Below are 19932 nucleotides of genomic sequence, written 5' to 3' on the forward strand. Positions count from 1 at the left end.
AGAGAAGTATGTATTTGTGGGTGTTGTGTTGAGTGTCTTGGTTCGAGAAAGGAGTTGGGCGCTCTTCTTGCCTGTCTCCGTCTCTGCGCCAGGTATGCTGTTGCGTTACTTCCTCGGGAAGGGTAGGTTGACCAGGGAGGAAAAGGCATCCAAGAGAAGGAGCGACTCTACATGTACGGCAGGAGGCACCTCAGTTCGTTCCAACCTCCAACCAGAAGACGTGGATGGATTGATGTGCGCGCGCTTGCTGAGACGCCGTCTACAATTTTGAAATTACATGACATGGCTGTACTGGAGAGACTTACAGCTGCACACTAATTTAATCACAAAGGTCAATATTACCTTGGATAAAGTTTTATAAACTGTGCAGTACCTAGGTATGCTGGCTGCTCTGTACTTTTGAGACACTTCACTTTTCTATCAAAAAGGAGGCTATGGCTGGCACCGTATCCGAAGCCTTCGTAAGGTAGTTAGGTATGAGGACCAACCAAAGCTAGCACGGTAAGGCAATTATCGTTAACCCGCTTGAGCCCAGCAGGAAGCTTGGCGAGCGAGTACCGTCGACGGATGGAAGGTGCGCGGAAGGAGGTTGGCCTGGAAGGGCCGAACGCTCTTTCCTGGCTCTCACACTGTGGATCTGTCTCGCTCGTCGAGATGATATTATGTAAAACGGTCCACATGAACTGCCGTAGGGGATCTAGGTTAGGGATACCCAATACGGTATACGCTTCTTCTCCCACTCTTGCATACTGTGCTCGCAAGATTGTCTGGGCATTCCCTCGTACCTGAGTGTGTTGCACTGGTTGCGTTTCCTGAACCGGTCTTCTGGCGCTGGCGAGTCAGTGGACCGTTTACGATGGGCATGGAGGATCCGCGCAAACGGAGCTCGGAGCTCAGACGCCTTAGTCACTACCTGTGCGATATCACAATCACACTCAGACAGGGAGACTGCATCATTTCCGATTAGAGAAGCGTCTTGATCCTCAACACGACTGTCATCGATGATATCGACTCTTGCAGCCCCGCATCTCAAAATGAAGGGGGCTTTGATCTGGCTGGCTCAGGAGTGGGGTTTCAACGACTGATCCAGCTGCCCTAGCTACCTGGCTCGATCTCGCTCTCGGATTACGGCGCTGCAAAAGCTAATCTCATGACTATCGCAAGCTCCCAGCAAAATGCAGGTTGCCTTCTTTCGATGTAGGGCAAAAGAGGCAGGACTGCCAGCAGACAATCTAAGCCCTGGGTGCCCGATCACCGAGAAACTCGACTTCTGCATTTGTTGTTCATCTTTCGTACTTGAGACAAGATAACGTTGAACGGGCATTGAGATAGCTTATATCAAAGGGGCGCAGGACCTGCCGCCAGCCCTACCTTATCGCTAGAGGTCCATACAGACGAAGTGCAGAAGTGCACTTTAAAACGACTACGGCGACACGTGCACAGATGCCAGCACCGCCTTCTTCATGATATATGGCCGTCTGGAGACGACCCTGTAGTGAAGATGCTGCTTGGAGGACGTGAGAATAGGGTGTGAATAGCCTAAAGCTTAACAGCGACATCTCCGAGAGACTTGTGCAGTGGAGGGATCTACGAGAACCAGACGAGCGGCGTCCGTCACAACTCTAAAACACACTCCTTGACGCTGATCCCACATCATTTCAAATAATTCCTTGACCATTCCATCCATCCCCCAGTCTTGCTGCCAATCCCAGTCCCAATCCCAGTCCTCGAGGCGCAGTCCCACAACGAGGAGTCAATCCCGGCTCCACAAAAGACGTGGTGGCCGTGTTTCTCTCCACGAGGTTGCCTGAGCCGAAGAGCAGACAAGCTACTTTTCTACCAAATCTTTCCCGATCATATCGGCTGCGACTGATGATACTGATGTTTGATTCGGATCACCGTTGGGCCTCAATGCGGTCATGGGCCGAGGCAATGAGGCTGTACCCAAATCTACCTGATGCGGCTGTCTTGGCAGACAAACCCCGACAACGACAGACATGGCAGAGCGAGCCTTCCCGCTCGGCACCTGGGGCGGCCTTCCCCATCTTGTCCCATATTCAAGTTTGGGAACCGCATTGACTCTCCGACAGGGCCTGACTCCTCTTCCCACAATTTTCTTAATGAGGTATTCTTCTCGTTTGAGTATGGAGCCTGTAAATCCGCAAGTTCTATGAACTATTCCAGAACTTGCAGGGGGTGGGCTAGTGGGACTGACCAGCTTCTATTTCTGTCTCTAATAAGCGCAGAATTAGAGCGCTGACGGTGCCCCCGGTCCACGATGCGCCGGTACATCGTGTGTGCCTACCTATCCTTGCTATCATGTGATAGCGCACCCAGATTCTAAGAAAAAACAGCCTTCACAGGACAGAGATATTGCGCAAAGGGAGAGATAAGAGAGGCGACGTGCGCTAGCCTAATTGTCTTAGTGGTCCGTTGCCGCCATCTTACATCAGATCGGGGCAGAACAGTGAGACGGCGTGCCCTGAGATCTGCCACACGCGGAGCCACAAATGCTGCATCTTGATTTTGTTACGGCGCGAATGTTAGTGATAAAGGCGGAGTATGCGAAGTCCTGTAATGGCTTCATTCAGTTTGTCTTGAAGATGTGGAGCACAAGGTAACAATAGCTAGTTTGGTGAGCGCTGTGTCGATCCTTGCATGTTCAAACATGAATCGCATCAGACCACAGGCCGTACTGAGAGAGTTACCACGTATTGTTCACATGTATCGAAGCTTCAAGATGGTCAAAATAGATACGTTTTACAATGTATGCGGTAATTATAGACGAGGCATCGCTCCCTACTCTAGACGCTCCTTCCGATGCTATTCATACAAATAACTCAATGACCGCCATCTAATAACGAAAGAAAGTGGGATGATGGATGAGTACAGACCTTCCCACACCTAAAAGAGCAAACAACCCAGAACGTCCTGCGCAAAACAAGCTTGACAATGAAGATCGTGTGCTTGCAAATAGACAGTTGGTGTACAAAACAGAATGTACGGGCCTGCACGAACCAAAAGGCTAGCTAAGCCGCCGCTTATGCTGATACCTCTTGCTTGCCTATTCCACTTCGGCGTCTCAAGCATCTAGTAGCACCTCTGGACTAACAGTTCGGTCTACAGTCGCCTTCCAAGTGATTTTTTCTAGTATTTTCTACCAAAGAGGAGAGGAAATTACAAAAGTAGACAGAGCACCTGTAGAAAACGTTGAACCCAAGCTGATTCCCAGATCTAAGAAACAACGCCTTGGAAGAAGGCAGTGAACACCCCGACCCAGCCCTTTGATGTAGTCTTCCGGTGGACTAGCGCCTCAAAACAGAAAGCCAAGTTCTGCGGAGGGAGAAACCAGCCTTCTTGCTGGTTGTAGCCTCCGCTAGAAGCTGGGCCCGATAGGCGTCAAGGACACCCAATGCAACACAAAGTTGGGGCTCACGAGTCACCCGGACACGATCTGTGCGGAGATTCTCGTACTTTGCTTCGCCCGTTTGCAAACCAGGGGCAAGCCTTGTATCGCGATGCATGGCTGATTCGATTGCCGTCCTCACATAGAGCGAAGAGCCAAAGCCCCCTGTCAGGATAATATGGTTGACATTGACCGGGTCCGGCGCTTGGGTGTTGAAAGAGAGTGGTCCAGCTTCAGTCTCGACCCGCTCATCACTCAGACGCTTGCGGATGAAACCGCTGACGGACACATTGTCGATGGCGGACCCTATTAAGCCCCAGATGCCCCGCGACCCGATTTGGTCGTTTCCAAGCACCTGGTGGTTCATGCATGGAGCCATGATGGACCTAGAATGGAGGACAGAAAGCAGAGTATCAGTATAAGATGATGAGCAAGCCGGGACATGGCTAAAATATATCACTCACAGATCGAATTCCAGGTCCTTTTGCTGGGTACGCTGGTTGCTACCTTCATCATTTGAGGAGTTGGCCTTGAACATTGGCGCACGTGTTCCAAGCAGCCGGTGAATTAGCGAGGTTGGAGGGTCGGGCATCACGTTGCCAATCGCAATCTTAGCCTCAATGGCATCCAAACCCCAGGAGAGTACGCGAGAAGCTTCGATCGGGGTGATGCCATCCTGTAGGAGATGCTGGCGGTTTTGTAGGTAACTTGATAATTCTTTTTCGAGGTGTTTGTTAAGCATCATGCCGCCAATAATAGCGCCACGCATGGCGTGAGAACCGATGGGGCTGATGGCTAGGGTGTCGATGTCATCAATGTACAAGGCACAAACATCAGTTGTGCCTCCGCCGGCATCAGCGAGGATACATGTATCGCCAGTCTAGGGCTGGATGTTAGGAAGGTGCAACACGTCATGATACGACACAAGACAACACGGCACGACAGAGCTATGCCAGTTAAGAGACAGATTGGCGACATACCTGGTAGTGTCCAGTCTCACCATCGCAGGGTTGCTGTAACACGTATCGAGCTGCCGCCTTTGGCTCTTCCAAGTCTCCGATGATGCGGTGGGTAGGAGCAGAAAATCCGGCACTCTCAATGGCATCCTTCAGGGTTGACCAGTACTTGAGCCGGCTATCTTCGTTACCGGTGGCAGGCTGGGTCAGGACAAGATCGATGTGTGCCTGGTGCCATTTGACGGAATGAGCATTCTGCAATGTCGATTGGATTTCATCCTGGACCTTCTTCAGGATGTAGCCGAAGAAATCAACGAGAAGTTGGTTAATGTCGGTTGCAAAGCGGCATGACGTTTCTCCAATGGCAAACGTGTGGGGCTTGTTGCTGAGAAGATCTAGCTTAAAAGCTAAATAGGTTGATTTAAACGCCGTATCTTCCCCATCTTGGAGAGCCTGCCAACCATATGCGGTGGATGCATCTTGCTTCCTGGTCACAGCGGTTGGTAAGATGGGTTCCAACGGTTCAAGGTCCTTGCGGGGCCAGTACATGATTTTGGTATCGTCGAATACACCTCCGCTTCGTGGGTCGTTTGGTGGGTTCTTGATGGTATAACAAACTTTGGTGACTACAGGCGAGGTTAGGGGTTGGCCAGGGTTTCCATGGCTATCGTATGTAGCCATAGCAGCGATATGATAGTAGATGAGACTTACACTCGGTGCCGAAGTCAATGGCTATAATCGCGTGGGGCAGCAGCATATTGAGTGTAAGCTCAGAAGAGGGTAAGGCAAAAAGTTCAACCTGGGGTAACATGAAACTCAGAAGAGACTGGAGGTGAATCGCCTGAGGAAATCACCTGAATTATCGCAGCCAAGGCAGTTACCAACCAAACCAGATACTCCGAGGCAGAGAGAGAAAATGGCAGAGAGAGATATAAGAAGAGACAGGGAGAGTGTGTAGAAGGGGGAACGTGTGTGTGGACGTGGATGAGTGTGTGAGCGTCTGCTACTGTCTCGCCCTCTAGAGGCCAACATGGTTTTGGGTTCAGACCCTGAATTCCTCTCATCACTTTCTCAAATTCTGATATCATATTGGTCCTCAAGAGGCAACAGCAGAAATGCGATCGGTCATTGGACTATGCTGTAGCCCCAAACCAGCACAGGCAGCACATAAGATACGGTGTGGATCCATGGGAGGCTAATGAGTAGATGGCTTGCTCAAAGTTTTCTTCTCTTCCTTTGTCAACACTGCCTGTTGTCGGAAAGGATTCGTCCGGCTGACAGCTATTCTGCCCCCTTCTCAGATAATTGAACGAGAAGCTGAAAGGATCGCCCGAATTGATTGAACGAATCAAATAAGGGGCGTGACCGGATCTGATTTATCTCTTTGTATGAATTTATATAGTGCAACTGTTGCATGGACTAGATGCGCTAGTAGCAAACCTAAAACAGGAAGTGGCTGAATTGGCCAAATGGTTGTGATTGAATCAAACAGGGTGCCTAAGCGGATCTAATTTATTTCTTTGTTTGAACCAAGAATCCAACTGTCATACGGCCGGTTTCGTCAAGCAGACCACAGCGCCACATGACACATAACACCCTATTGGCCGGCAGACGCCAGCAGCCCCTTAGGCGCCTGAGTAGCAGATTATCGACGCTTCTTTCCAATCGCCCTCCGTTTCTTCAACGATTCTGCTTCCTTCCTGGCTCTCCAATTTATCTCTCTCGCTCATCTCTCTCGCTCTCGATCGTGCTTTCTGAACACATATCCTCCTCCAGTTACCTTGCCATCGTAAAATCTACAGACTCAGCCTCCTGATTATCCTGTCGTCACTATCTCTACCATGGCTGCCCTATCCGCCGGACCCATCGCTGCCATAGCCGTTGCTTGCAGCGTTTTCAGTGCCATCCTGGCTGGGGCCATTGTCTACTGGAAGGTTTCTCGCAGTCGCACAACTCCCATGAAACCCTGTAAACCATGGCAATCGGTCTTTCGCTATTTGACTTCTGCTTTCGAAAGACAGCTCGAAACCGTATGCGCTGCGAACCTTCAGCCATTTATCATCAACAATATTGACAACATGGTTTGCGATTTGGTCTTCACATTCGAAGATACACCTGTCCCGCCCGCTCTCATTGCGGCTCTCAAAGCAGCTGTTCCTTGTGACGGCGTCGTCGGTGCTGACTGGCCCCTGTGGGAGAGGCTGATGACGGATACCAAGCATAAGAATTTTCATAACAATCGCTACAACGTCTTGTGCGTTATTATCGCCCACTGGCTTGTTCCCAAGATGCAGGCGGATGGGGATGAGAATATGACCCTTCTCCCTCCCGATTTTGTATCCCTTCGGAAAAGGATCATGGCCAAGCCACAGTACAAGAGTGAGTCTTATCTCAACCCAAACTTACCTACCTCCTCCCCTTGACGCCACACACAGCTTCAATGGCGTCGAACTACGGTAGCTGACGAGAGCAATTGACAGGACCAATGCGAGCGGTACAGCAATTTTGGTCTTACCTGACTATGTCTCTCCAATGGCAGCCTATGGAGCGACAAGGGTTATCCTGGCACTTGCCGACCCCGCCGGACTGTCGTGCGACCTCGGTATTGCGGGTACGGGACGAGCTCTTCCAACTCCTAGAACCGTGGATCAGGCCAGGTCGAGAACAAACTTTTCGTCAGAGTCTTGACGACGTGATTGCTCTGGCCACCACTCTAGCTTCTACCCTGCTCTATGGCTACTTCGGGGAGGCGGAGCTCTACTGGGCGGATCCCAAGACCGAGCGCTGGCCGGAATACGCAGAGGAACGCTTGGAGGACGATGATTATTTCCTGCTCCGCTTTCCAGGTATCCGGTTTCCGAAACACGATTATTACGGACGTGATATCGATGACGCTACCGAGCCGCAGCGGGTGGGGGGAAACCCACCACCTAAACGGGACTGGATACGCTTAGAGATGGATGAGACCCAACGTCCAAACCCTACTGACTTTAGCATTGGAGGCAGGTTATCCCAGAGATATAACCGGCCTTTGGGCGCCGTTCTCAGTGAGTTAAACGCGGACCGGTGATTTTGAGAACCCACAATGACAGAGCTTGCGAGCATTGCTCGCCAAGATAAAGTGAGTGCTGCCAGTGTCGGAACACAGCGAAAGTGGTACGCGCCTAAAGGGTTGGTGGAGTACACAAGGCACTTTCTCTGCCATCTTTTCGTACATGTAGATTAGGATCATTACACCGTACCTAGTGTAACCCCTGAGCTAGTTTTCTTCTTAGTTTTGTAGTGTATCATCACATAAAGTGGTGACAATAAAGGTGTGCAAATTGTTGTCTGGCTCTAGCCACTCAAGTCCGTGTAGCTTCGAGCTTCGAGCCCCCCTAAACCTCTGGCCCGCCCCCCTAGGTGATGGAAAGTCAGTAGGTCGGGCGGCAGTCATGTTTGGCTAGCGTTAACTATCGAATGCCGACTCTACTCTAAACCTACATGTAGATACCTAGATGCCCTGTTTCGGCTCAGCATGAACCGTTTGAGGCTTTGACGTTATCTTGGTATGGATAAAGAACATCCCTTTCCCACCTTCCGATTCACCGCCCCCAACAAGGGGGCTGCCCGGGCAGGAGGAGCATGCTGAAGCCACAAGGGGAGGCAAATGTGGTCGGCAGGTCTTGTTGTTCTCACTCAATGTATAGCAAAGGTACCTTTGTCACGGATAATGGCAGGCAGAGGGACAAAATGCTACCGGAAGGCTGCTATGGAACATACCGCCTTGCTTTGCAGTTTGAAACTTGTAAATGTGACAAGTCTTATCCCTGAGCCTGCGTGCTGAAGGGTTCCCTGTTGCAGAATAGCTCGATTGGACAATTTTCGACAGAACCTGTCACTTTCTCACCTGACTCCTTTTCAGACCCACACCGAGGGGTTTGTCTAATAAAGGGATGGGACGTGCAGTCTTGTGTCTTACCTACAGAGCTACGCCAAGAAACGATTTCAGCTGAGGTGGCAATCAACTGCCCTCTCTATGTCTAGCCCATCCCAAGCCAGATCAGGCTTAGACCCGGAGTCTGTACCCGACACTAGATGTACACCTCCGCCAGGGTATTAAATGTAAATTAGGCGAGGGATCACAACTCTTCAAAGAAGGGGATTGCTACTTTTGTCAAGGCCAGTGGGGCTATAGAAAGAAACAGAAGCTTCGAAGCCTCATTGCGATCCTTCTTTTTTCAGTATCTTCACCCTTGACGAACTAACAATCAATACCCCGGCGGAGGTGTAGCATCTGAAATCTAGCCCCATCGCAACAAACAAAGCAGAGAAAATGGTTAAAAGCATCCAGACTTTCGTGTGCTTGAACGCCGGTTCTTGAGTGAACTCATTGCACTCCCATACTCTCTCTTGCCTACTACTCATTACCAATTCTTACGTGCCGCCTCTGCGCCTCTGTTTACTGAGATATCAGCACAGCGACCTGCAACAATGTCAGACTTGCTAGGCCAGATTGCCTCAGGTCTGGATCTCGTTACAACGATCGGAGAATTTGTAAAAGGCATTCGTCAAGGCAAAGTCTCCGAGAACAGGGAAGCCCGTGAGTTCGCCAACCAACTCGAAAGGCTCCTCATTGCCCTACGAAGGCTTGGCTGTGCGCGCGAGGAGGCGGACGGTCAATTGACACCAAGACTGCGCGTCGAGGCGATGGCTACAGAGCGTCGTAGCTGGGCTATGCTTCACAAAATCGACGCCACAATTGTCCCCCTCGCGCAATCCGGTAAACGGCGTAAGAAGATGCTCAAGGATTTCTTTTTGGGCAGTGCCGGTCGCCAAGTCGTTACGACCAACAACATCATCAAAAGCCACATTATGGAGGCCAACAAATGCAGAAACGATATCGAATACTGCATTCGAGACTACAACGCCCGCAACCCTTCGTTGTCTTATCTCAATCCGCCAGCGGTGTCTGAGGCTCAGCAGCCACGATTCCGGCCCCTGAAGTCGAAGAAAATCTAAGGCCTTCGAATACAACACAAAACCCGTCTAATGCTACGGTAAGCGATGGTATCAGCTATTGCGTAGCTTTGTTGAGAGAGGGAGGGGGAAAAGGGGGGAGAGAAGGGGGACAGAGGGGAGGGAGAGGGGGGCACTGGGTGATGCAGAGGAAGGAAGATTCTGTAGCTGGCTGCGTGGCTTAAGATGGCTGTGAGGCCAACAACGGGGTTCCCTGCTCAGCTGAGCATTAGCTTTTGAAGGAGGGCCGGGGTGCGTAGGTATCTTGTAGGACCTGTCAGATCAAATTTATCATCTTGCCTAGAACACCTCACATCTCACCTAGTGCTGCCCACTCCGAAAAATGCAGCCTTCCAATAGTATCTTTCATTTCTTGTTTCAGGCCTGAGAAAGCCCCTTTACATTAGTCTGTTATGAGTTATCACAATTGGTATGAGTCACCATTGGTCCCCAACAAATTAGGCTGCTCTGTCGGAGAATGCTTGCGCAATGACCCGTTGAGCCTGGGACATTGAAATGAAGACTGCTGAAACAGGGCAGCACTACCTCCTGCTGCTAACCAACTCCAAAATCATGACATCACATAGCATACACACAAAAGAAAGCCTCCAGGGCATGAGAACGTGAGGGGCTGCCAACTCGTAGCTTGCTTGAAGTCTAAGTGAAAAGCTCAGTGTAGCAAGCGAAAGTGAGGTATGTAGTCGCAAAGAAATCACATGACACTTTACAGGGATGTGAGCATGTACCCCCAACTCACTGCTTGCCAAAGGAGGAAGAGGGGAGCTGCTTGAACGAGCGCTATGTCCTTGACCACACAGATTACCATGGTAACTTTCATAGACGGGAAGTTCTCTTACGCCGCCTGGCAACGTATATTGTTATGGTACTCAGGATTGCTGCCACAAAAGGCAGAAACTACCTCTTAAGAACGTTGGGGGTGTCCAACACTGAACTTGGAAGGCTGGTTTGGATTCGTTGTACTCGCGAGGTTCCGATTCATCGTTTTTCCATTACTCGCCAGTTTGTAAGCAAAGATTCAACGCTAGCCTCTAGAATTGTGGTCATTGCCGCACTTTCTTTCCCATCCTAAGCCACCACCAAACATTCACTTCAACTGCCCTCTACCTGACGGTCCAGAGGATTGCAACAGATGTATCGTGCCATCGCTCCAGCTCTCCTATCTTTCGAAGATGTAGGCCATCAAGCGAAAGTCTAATCCCATACAGACCATCAGAAAGTGTAAGAAGTAAGAAAAGTTGTTCTTAGGCTGTCAGAGAAGCCCACAATTGCTAGGCATCAGAAAGAGGACTGTTGACTGAAAACATTTTACTGTGTTAAATTGGTTACTGTAAAGAGAGACAATGGCATCATGTTTCAGTGTGTATCCTATGGTATATTGGACAGAGTGATCGGAGCCAAATCGGATCAAATGAATATGAGGATAGATAGTGAAATTGTAGAATATATACCCATGGGCGCCATCTAAAGACGAAAGAAAGTGGTATCATGGATGAGTAGAGACCTTCCCACATCTGACCGAGCAAACAGTCCCAAAACGCCTGCCGTGATCGGTCCTCCTGGACGACCAGTGATGAACATGCCGTACTTTTAACGTCTCTCGCTCTGGTGTTGAAACCACATATGGAAAATTTCTAGGAGCCAATGACCTCTTCCCGCTCGAAGCCGCCGGGTTTGGCCACAGGGTGCAGCTTCTCGCCACTCTTGTATTCGCTCACGAACGGGTTCGGGTCTTCCTTTTGGTCGAGGTTGCCGAGCGTGTGGTTGACGCCGCGGTGGTTCGCCTCGTCAGCCTAGTAAAGACATCTATCAGCCACAGGTCTTCTCCCTCAAGGTTACATAAGTCATCCAAACTTACCCGAATGTACAGAATCAAATCCTTCATCGTCCTGTTCCCCTCGGGCATGTGCCAGTACGTGACCGCCAGCTCAGGTACCTTGAAGCCCTCGTCGCTCCACTTGGGCAGCAGGCCGGCGTCCATCTCGCGCAGGCAGCGCGTGTACGTGTGCACGGCCTCCTCCTCGAGGTAGCCGACGAAGCGGTGGGTGATCTTGGGCGAGATGAGGTACGACAAGAACATGGCGTTGAAGTAGACGCCCTGCGCGCCGAGGATCAGGAATTTCATGAACCAGCCCGGCTCGCACATCTTCATGAACGTCAGCAGGTGCATCCGCTCGTTGTACGACTCCTCCAGCAGCGTCTCGATCCAGCCGTTGTCGCGCTTCAGCCGCCGCAGCGAGTGCAGGTGCCGCAGCATCCCAGCCACCATGCCGGGCACACCGGCGATGGACTCCAGGAAGATGAAACGGATGAGCTAAATGACAAAGGTGAGTTAGTCTCCGTGTTACTCTAAACGCAGGCGTGATGTTGGGGGGGGGGGGGGGGGGGGAGAGGGGTAGACACGCACCCATTGAGCCTCCGTCAAGGGCTTTTCTGCTACGACGGCTGTGGTCGGGTTCTTCTTGTCCGTCTTCTGGTCTTTGCTTAGGCCGGTCACCGTGTCCATCGACCATCTTGCGATTCGCATCAGCCGCCAGGCAACCTTGTCGCCGAGAGTCCTCGGCTCACGATGGCCCGGTACAACACTAGTCATCTCCTCGTAGGTGAAGCCATGATGGGGCCACGCTGGTGGTGTCTTCCGGATGTATTCGGTCTCTTTGGGCGGGAAGAAATCCCGGAGGTGATTGGCCGGTGTTGTCGAGAAGGAGCGGGTAGACGATGGCGTCTGGGAGTTGGAAGGGGAGGAGGATAGGCGAAGGCCTAGGACGGAAGAAGAGGAGGAAGCATGATAGAGAACTGGTGCCACAGCACGTCCGAGCTGGGTGGCCTGCTTTGGGGAGCAGAGCTTGCAGTTGACCTTTGGTGCAAGCATCGTGGATGTGTGTGTCAACAAGTGAAGTACTTGTATATAAAGACTTGTGTCTTTAGTAATGATGTCTTGTTTGGAGAGAGGGAATTGGCACAGGGCAGGCTCTGCCTCAGGAGTTGTGTAGACTTATATGATATTACCAACGACCAAGCGCGTGTAACACGGGAGTATACAGAGAGCAAGGGGAAGCATGACTCTACCTGATCTACACTCTACAAGACACGGAGAGGACAGGAGAAGGATACGAATACAGACCGGCATGGCCATTCCTTGTTACGCAGCCCTGACAGTGGCTAAAGGATTTTAAGCTCCGTCGCGCAACGGCGAAGTGCAGAGGAAAAGGCCCGGCGACTGTTTGTATGTGATTAGCTCACCTTGAGAGGGGCATCTCCGGGCGAATCATGTCTAATCGGCGAGGTCTGATTTGGTGGGTGCAGCAGCGAGGCGGGCGTTCAGCCTCAGACGCGGGAGCCAACGCCATGTGGGCGACATGGGAGACATGAGAAAATATGGGGAGTCACAATCGATCTGTCGCTGGGAATGGAGTCAATTGAAGTTGAAGCCTGTACTCGCCGAGACAGTGGGACCGCGGAGATTCCTGAAAAGTGGATTTGTCGTGGGACAGCAGGCCTGCAGTGGGAAAAGAGCCTGAAGAAAGGCTGTTTGGGGTCAGCTGGACAGTCCTGACATGGCAGCATTTACGAGGTTTACGAAGCTGCTCGAGAATTGGCGGATCGGGAGAGATCGGGATGCCGTAGGGCTGCGCTTCCGCTGCATTTTCGCCGCCCGCCCTCTGATTTACAGCAGCAGATGACTTCAGTATCTTTTAAAGATGGAGATGAGCAAGTTTTTGTCCCTGGCGAACGCGGTCTTCCTAGTATCATCAATTCCCGGTCTTCTTCGGTGGCTATGTGGATGCCCGGGAAGCAGTTGCAAAGCCCGAGATGCCGGATTCAATATGCTCTCTTTCTCTCTCTCTTCACCTTGATGGCTCTCAGATCTCCAGACCAACTTCGACACGTTCGGAATGCCATCTCTCTTCAACACTCGGAGAAACCCTCCTTTGGAGACATGACGTCAAAAATGAATGCAACAAGTCCCTGGAACCGCATCTGACGGCCCACGTGCCAGCACATAACCAATCGAGGAGAGTACCTAGGCAGAGTGTACCATAGCAGATGCAGGCTTGCGGGTTTGCAGAGTTCCGTAAGGATTGCGCATGCCTTCTTACTGTAAGGAGACAAGGCATGCACGCAAATGCTGGAATAGCGCCGAGTCATCGGTCTCGGCAAAGCAGCACAGTCATGCCTGTGATACTGCAGTGATCAGGCATTTTCTGGCTTTTGTGATGTGAAATGAAATGTGAAACGCGATAGAGATCTCATCAATGATGCACATCGTCTCGGCGCCGTAACCCCTCCATCCGTCCCGGCTGACTGCCAGACGGCTGCCAGACGGCGGGAGTGCCCTCGCTCCCTCCCCCCTTACTTACTACTAGGAACTGGGACTGACGGGGACTTTATTGCACTGCGTGCCGTAGGTCGCGGGCGGGAAAGAGGAAACGGTGGTCATCTTTTTGTTTCCCCCCTTTAGCAAATTAGTTACTGCCCAACCTGCCAGCCTTACCTCACATTTCGTTACCTGCCTACCGACCTACAGTTTTTCCTCGCACAAACATCCCAAATTCCACGGAAACCTCCCTTTGTTCTCTGATCGCAGAAAACATCGCCATCTTCAAGCCTTTGACAGCGCGCCGCCTCACAAACCGAAATCTACAGTTAAATCGCATTTCCATAGCCATGCCTGGAAGACAGCAGTGGGGTAAGTGAGCCCGCCCCTCTCGCGAAATGTGCGCACAAAAATTCAGGACGTCATCCCAAAACGCGCGAAGTCGCGCTCGCCCCTCCTCCCCCAAAGCCAAGGCAAAAAGGCAGGCAAGGCAACGCAATGGATGAGCAGCGCCCTGTGCTCGCTCCTCTTCCCACCGCGCGGGGTTCAACGGGTGGATGGAGTCATGTCTATTGGCACGCCCCGTGGGAATGGCTACGCGGAACCCTTGATGGAAATCATCGACCCAACGGGGCCGGCCCTGGGCGCCCCTGTCTTACTGAATCCGGCTGACCGCTCTTTGCCCTGCAGAAGAGGAGGAGTCTGAGGAGTCCAGCTCCCCCGAAGAGACCTCCCCCAAGTTGGGAGCCATTCGCCGCAACAAGTTTGAGGATGAAGAGGGCGAGGACAGCGATGTATGTACAATGCGGAATGCCTAGAGCAGACATGTCGTCCTAACATTCTCCATCACAGGTTCTAGAGTCTTGGGACGCCGCAGAGGACTCGGAAGTCGAGCGCGAGAAGGCCAAGAAGGCCGCCGAAGCAAAGGCAAAGGCTGATGCCGAGGCCGCCGCAGCCAAAAAGTCCAAGGCCCAGCGCCGCAAGGAACACATCGAGGAGCGCGCCCGCCGCCGCGCCGAAGAGGACGACTACACCAGCGAGGAGGAGACCGAGGCCGAGAAGCGCGAGCGCCTCCGCCGCACCGAGAAGGAGTCCGACCTCGCCCACGCCTCGGACCTGTTCGGAGATGTCGGCGGTGTCCCTGCCGGCCGCAAGGCCGTGACGCCTGGAGCGGCCGTCGTCATCGACAACAAGGATCCCACCAACACCGTCAACCTAGCCGCCCTCCCGCTGCTCAACCCCGTCACCAAGCTGCAGTTCGAGAAGTTGCGCGAGACGCTCGTCCCCATCATCACGGCCAGCTCCAAGAAGGCCCACTACAGCCTCTTCCTGCAGGAGTTTTCCAAGCAGCTGGCCAAGGACCTACCGAGCGACCAGATCAAGAAGATCGCCAGCACCCTGACGGCGCTCAGCAACGAGAAGATGAAGGAGGAGAAGGCCGCCGACAAGGGCGGCAAGAAGAGCAAGGCCCAGAAGACAAAGACCACCCTCGCCATCGGCCGCCCCAACGTCGCCGACACCAACACCTACGAGGACACCTTTGGCGACGACGACTTTATGTGAAAGGGCCACTCTATTTCTTCCACAAGGGGTTTTCCCGATTCCCTGTGCCCCGCTTCCAACTCGCCTCTTTGCTCCAGGCTCGTCTACATCACGCTCCGTTCTCCAAACTGGGCAGACAAATCATTGGCACCTCGCGTACGACTGCGCAACCCACTCCGATACGACTCCACCTACGGCTTCACGATGGCATGGGTGCGAGTCATCCGTGCCGAAGACCGGAGGTGGCGCTGGTGGTGGTGGGGTTGGCGAGGGGAGGATGGCAGCAGGGAAACATCTGGCACGGTTCTGCAACCTGCTGGCATAATGGTATCAGGGGAGGGGCGATGCGTTGAGAATCAGCGATTAGACACGGGGATGTTCCATCTAGCATGAAAGAGAACACGAGGGGGGAGGGGGGCATCTTATATCACGATTAGACCCTGCTTTTTATGGCATCAACATCGAGACTGCATCAAATTGTCATTGCGCTTTCTAGAGAGACTTGGCGAGTTAGCATAGCACTCATCGTTCCTATAGAGGGATCACCTATCAGCCCCTAATAACAGTTGAACTTTTTGCTTTCTCTGAATTGTCTTCTACCAGCTGTGACAATCATTCCGTCCCCTAAGTTACAGCCACATCAGCTCTACAAAGTTCTCGTTACAATGGAGGAACATCTTGTCATAATAGTGGTTAGGCCTCGTTACTACGTAAGCGCTCTTTATATGTACATGATGTAATAAAACAAAATGGCCGGGGTATCAATGCCATCATCTTCCCCCTGTTCCCCTTGACGAACAAGATCCAGACCGACCCAGAATATCCTGAAAATAACGCCAGAGCTATGTATGTGGTCGTATGTTACATCGTGTGCTGAGCTCCACAGAGCTGGCAGAAGAAAAATGAGTCGTGTATCCGTGGTCCTTCCCTCTATAAAATAAATCCTATCTCCCCTTGCCGAGGGGTGATCCTGTTCCGTTATTCACAAAAAGCGGAAGCTATTACTGTACAGCTCTCTATGAGAAGAACACTGCCATATACAGCAAGGTCACGAACACCAAGATGTTCCACTCCACAATGAGAAGGCAAGTGCTGAAGGTCGCAGGGTTAGCCCACAAGTGGACATATTCGTCGTTTTCCCTCTAGGTGATAAGGTCTCCAGCGACACCAACGAGTAGCGCTTGAACGGCAACGCTGACAGCCCAGAAGCCAACCTTCTTCAGCCGGCGAACTCGGGACTGTTGGTCCTCAACATCATGAGCGAAAGCAGAGTACACCTCCGCAGACAAATCATCCATCAGACCGCAGTCAAAGATAGTCCAGGATCCCTCAAAGTCCGGATGTCGTTTGACGATACGGCAGGTGATCGGTATGTACGTGTGTCGAGTATTAATGTACGCGACAATTGGGCGAATGAGCGTCTGATTGATGTAGCTCATATCAGGAGTTGTGTGGAACATGGGCACTGCAGCGCGAACATCATTCAGATGCAGACGCAGGTCCATGACAAGATATTGCGGAGGCTCCTCGGCAGGTCCATCCAGCTTCGTCTCTGGGACTGAAGTTCCCGTCTCGACGGCTTCTATATGAGTCGCAGGAGATATCGAGGAGCCAGACTCTTGATCCAGCTCCAAGTGCCCACGTTGCACCGCAGGGAGGCCACGCGGATTTTCGATCTCGTTCGGGCCGTCTCGATCCAAGATGCGAAGGTATCGGTTGCTAGTCACCGCCTCCTCCATCTTGTCGTAGAAGTCACTCATGACTCTGCCGATGCTATCATCTGGATCTGCTGGGAACATGACATCAGCGATGATGTCTACGTTACCCTCGTAGATCCAACCGAAAGGTCCTTCAACCCCACGGTTCAGGTGATCGATTCTGAGACCATCAATTCTGAGTCTACTGAATTTCTTCCACGCGCCAGGCTCGCCAAAGTTCTGAGCAGCATGGTGCTCATCTCCGGCAGGCACACCGTGAATCTGCCTGGGATGAATCGTGAACAGCGATCCGTCGAATGATCCGGACATATGCGATGCCGAAAGGAAGTCGTAGAATAACCATTGTTTTCTGAGTTGCGGGAGTTCGCAACTAAAAATGCTCACGGAAAACGGGCGGAAGCCTCCTGGCTGGTGTATCGTGACCAGCAGATCTTCGAGTTTGAAATGCTCGATCTCGAAATCACCAGGTTCGTGCTTGTGTCGATAAGATAGCGGATCTATGCCCTCCGCCGACCAAACGACAGATGTTCTATCCACAACGCCTCGGACGCCTTTCACTTCTACATCTTTTAACAAGCCTTTGCCGTTCCACCATTTCATGAATGAGAGCGTCACGTCCACAGCGTTGATGGTCAGGTCAAACTGGGTGTAGTTGCCGTCATCTTCCACTTGATCCGAAAGCTCGTGTCCAGCATGTTTTGCTGCGGCAGCGGCAGCCGCATCTGAGGGAGAGCCCTTCTTCACGGAAGACTTCAACTGGCCAGGACGGCGGGATACGAAGACGTTGCGGAAAGTGATGACTCCATCCTTCCACTTGGGTACGATAGCCGATTCGAAGACAATCGTCACTCCTGCTGCTTGGGTGAGGTAATCTCCAATCCATTTGGCAAGAGTTTCTGAGAGACGGGATTAGTTGCAAGTTGATCAATGCAGCCAAAGATTCGCATACCTTGCGCAAACACAGTGTTCACCATGAAGATGAGAAGTGAGAAGAAGGTCGTTGTTCCCACGAGAATCCACACGAAATGGCCAAGCACGATCCAAGAGACGAAGGCGCCCCATTCATCTGCGTTCCAGGGTCTCATGCTGCGGATAGAGAACCATTTGAAGCGCACCTTCAACCTTTCGAAAAATCCATTTGTTGCAGCCAGGAGCTCTTCTTTCGTAGGTCGATGCGGCATCTTAGGTAAGTGTGGCAGATTCGGGAGATGTAGATATTTTGACATTGAGTCTGTGAGGGACTCGTGATGCTCAGGAGGAGGCTCGATCTTGGGCCGAGGAGCAGCCTTTTGCATGTCCGGCTTGAGTGGCGGCGGTACTGCTGTGTTCCTCATACCTCCTCCATCTGTTTTGGTGCTTTTCCTTCGCCTGTCCACCATCCTGCCCCGGCCTCGTGGACGAGAGGCTGTGTGTATGTTCTTCTGCCACGCCTGACGAGCCAAGCGAAGAACGTTTCCGGTCTGCGCAGCATTGCTTGTCAAGGTCGATTCCGTGGCAGCCACACAGCCAGCGGCAACTGTTTGAGTGGAGGAAGAGGGCGAGGCAAGGCCTAGAAGTAGAAGGCCACCGGAGGTCCAGCTTCGTCGAACATTATGAGTCGAGAGTTTGGAGGAGCTCGAAAACGATCGGGGACTGTAGAATGATCGCGCGAGAGAGGGACGAGAAAAAGACTGGCCGAGTCCCACACGGTTCAGGCGGCGCAGTCGTAGAGGTATCGGAAAGCCCCAACTGAGAGTTTCCACGGGGCTGCGCGTTGCCGAAGACCAGACTTGACGCCCAAATTGGGCAGTCGTCGAACTAGTGGCCATGACCGACAGTCATCCTGTTGAAAGGATAATCTCACGGGAGAGGTTATTTATGATAAAACATCAGAGATGACTGTAGTATCACAGTCACTCTTCTGTTTATGGCCCTCACAAGAAAAGCCCAACGGTGGTGAGAAACAGTTCAAAGTGGTGCTGTGAAGTGACGAAACGAGGAAAATCTGGACATGTTATCCGTGAGTCGCTGTCGGGGCTTCCGAGTTTGATTCGCTCGCCTGGCCTGTGCACCCCAGCCAACCAGGCCGTTCCTCGGCGTTGGTCGATGCTCAAAAGCAACTTGAAAACACCAGCGGAGGTAGAGCTGTCATACAGCGAACATGTCTGCCACAACGAGGGTGCTCTGGTTATAATTGTGATTATCAAAATCTTCAGATGCTGAATAGATACGGCTATACGTTCTATAAGAGTAACTCAAGTAGACGAATGAAACGAAGTTCCGGCATCCTAGATTCCAGGAAGAACGCATGCCGCTGTTTGGGCTTCTGGTTTTGAGCAGCTCTAGGCTATTGCTTCTGGTAGCCCAGAATACCCTCTACAAGGACTTTTTCCAATAGCTATGTAATCGTGAAGATAGATCATCACCATGACCTACTACTCCTGCCTTGATAAAACTGTCTTCATGAATAACATGCCTAGGCAGTAGGTCGTGTACGGTGATGAGAGGAATAGATATATTATTGATCTTATATCAGGTATGTAGTAGAGCATTGAAAATAACTAGCTGAGGGATGGGGACCACACATTTTCAATTGAGGATGTCTAGACAAAATATAAGATAGTCTCTTACAATGATAAACCAATATATATTTAATTAGGACACACTTTTCCAACAAGGAACCACCACTACGACAGGGGCCCACTCCTGAATAATCTTCCGTAGTATAACGGTCAGTATACGAGCTTGTCACGCTCGGGATCCGGGTTCGACCCCCGGCGGGAGAGTAAAATTTTTTTTTTTTCCTCTCCCATCTCATCTTTCTCTTTCATTATATTTTGCTTTCTTTTTCTTCTTGAATTTTGACTTTATAAGTGAGAAATGTAACGGTCATCAGATATATGCATAACGTAAGCCGTCATGTGATCACAGCTATGTGCCTATCTATAGCTAGGTCTCTTGAGAGGTTAACTATACTGTGACGGACCGTAGAGCGCG

The 19932-nt window shown here is 51.6% G+C and overlaps 5 protein-coding genes across 5 annotated transcripts; 2 read left to right on the forward strand and 3 right to left on the reverse strand.

Annotated features, from left to right (window-relative positions):
• Positions 1–3305: 3305 nt before the first annotated feature.
• UCRPA7_1268 (putative hsp70 protein) lies at positions 3306–5119 on the reverse strand (the record flags this gene model as incomplete). The annotated part of the gene is made up of 4 exons (XM_007913858.1): positions 3306–3792; positions 3871–4286; positions 4387–4769; positions 5074–5119. 4 exons carry the CDS (start codon positions 5117–5119, stop codon positions 3306–3308), a joined length of 1332 nt encoding a protein of 443 aa, XP_007912049.1.
• A 3716-nt stretch (positions 5120–8835) lies between these two features.
• UCRPA7_1269 (hypothetical protein) lies at positions 8836–9363 on the forward strand (the record flags this gene model as incomplete). Its single annotated transcript, XM_007913862.1, has 1 exon — positions 8836–9363. The coding sequence occupies one exon, from the start codon at positions 8836–8838 to the stop codon at positions 9361–9363; it is 528 nt and encodes a 175-aa protein (XP_007912053.1).
• Positions 9364–11012: 1649 nt separating this feature from the next.
• Positions 11013–12250, reverse strand: UCRPA7_1270 (putative alternative oxidase protein; the record flags this gene model as incomplete). Its single annotated transcript, XM_007913849.1, has 3 exons — positions 11013–11171; positions 11237–11692; positions 11786–12250. The coding sequence occupies 3 exons, from the start codon at positions 12248–12250 to the stop codon at positions 11013–11015; spliced, it is 1080 nt and encodes a 359-aa protein (XP_007912040.1).
• Positions 12251–14046: 1796 nt separating this feature from the next.
• On the forward strand, positions 14047–15259 carry UCRPA7_1271 (putative eukaryotic translation initiation factor 3 subunit j protein; the record flags this gene model as incomplete). The annotated part of the gene is made up of 3 exons (XM_007913851.1): positions 14047–14068; positions 14387–14490; positions 14549–15259. The coding sequence occupies 3 exons, from the start codon at positions 14047–14049 to the stop codon at positions 15257–15259; spliced, it is 837 nt and encodes a 278-aa protein (XP_007912042.1).
• A 1121-nt stretch (positions 15260–16380) lies between these two features.
• Positions 16381–18041, reverse strand: UCRPA7_1272 (putative mitochondrial distribution and morphology protein 31 protein; the record flags this gene model as incomplete). The annotated part of the gene is made up of 2 exons (XM_007913859.1): positions 16381–17852; positions 17906–18041. 2 exons carry the CDS (start codon positions 18039–18041, stop codon positions 16381–16383), a joined length of 1608 nt encoding a protein of 535 aa, XP_007912050.1.
• Positions 18042–19932: the final 1891 nt, after the last annotated feature.

The sequence above is a fragment of the Phaeoacremonium minimum genome (assembly GCF_000392275.1).
Source record: "Phaeoacremonium minimum UCRPA7 unplaced genomic scaffold PA7_03_scaffold_73, whole genome shotgun sequence".
Taxonomy (NCBI): Eukaryota; Fungi; Ascomycota; class Sordariomycetes; order Togniniales; family Togniniaceae; genus Phaeoacremonium; species Phaeoacremonium minimum.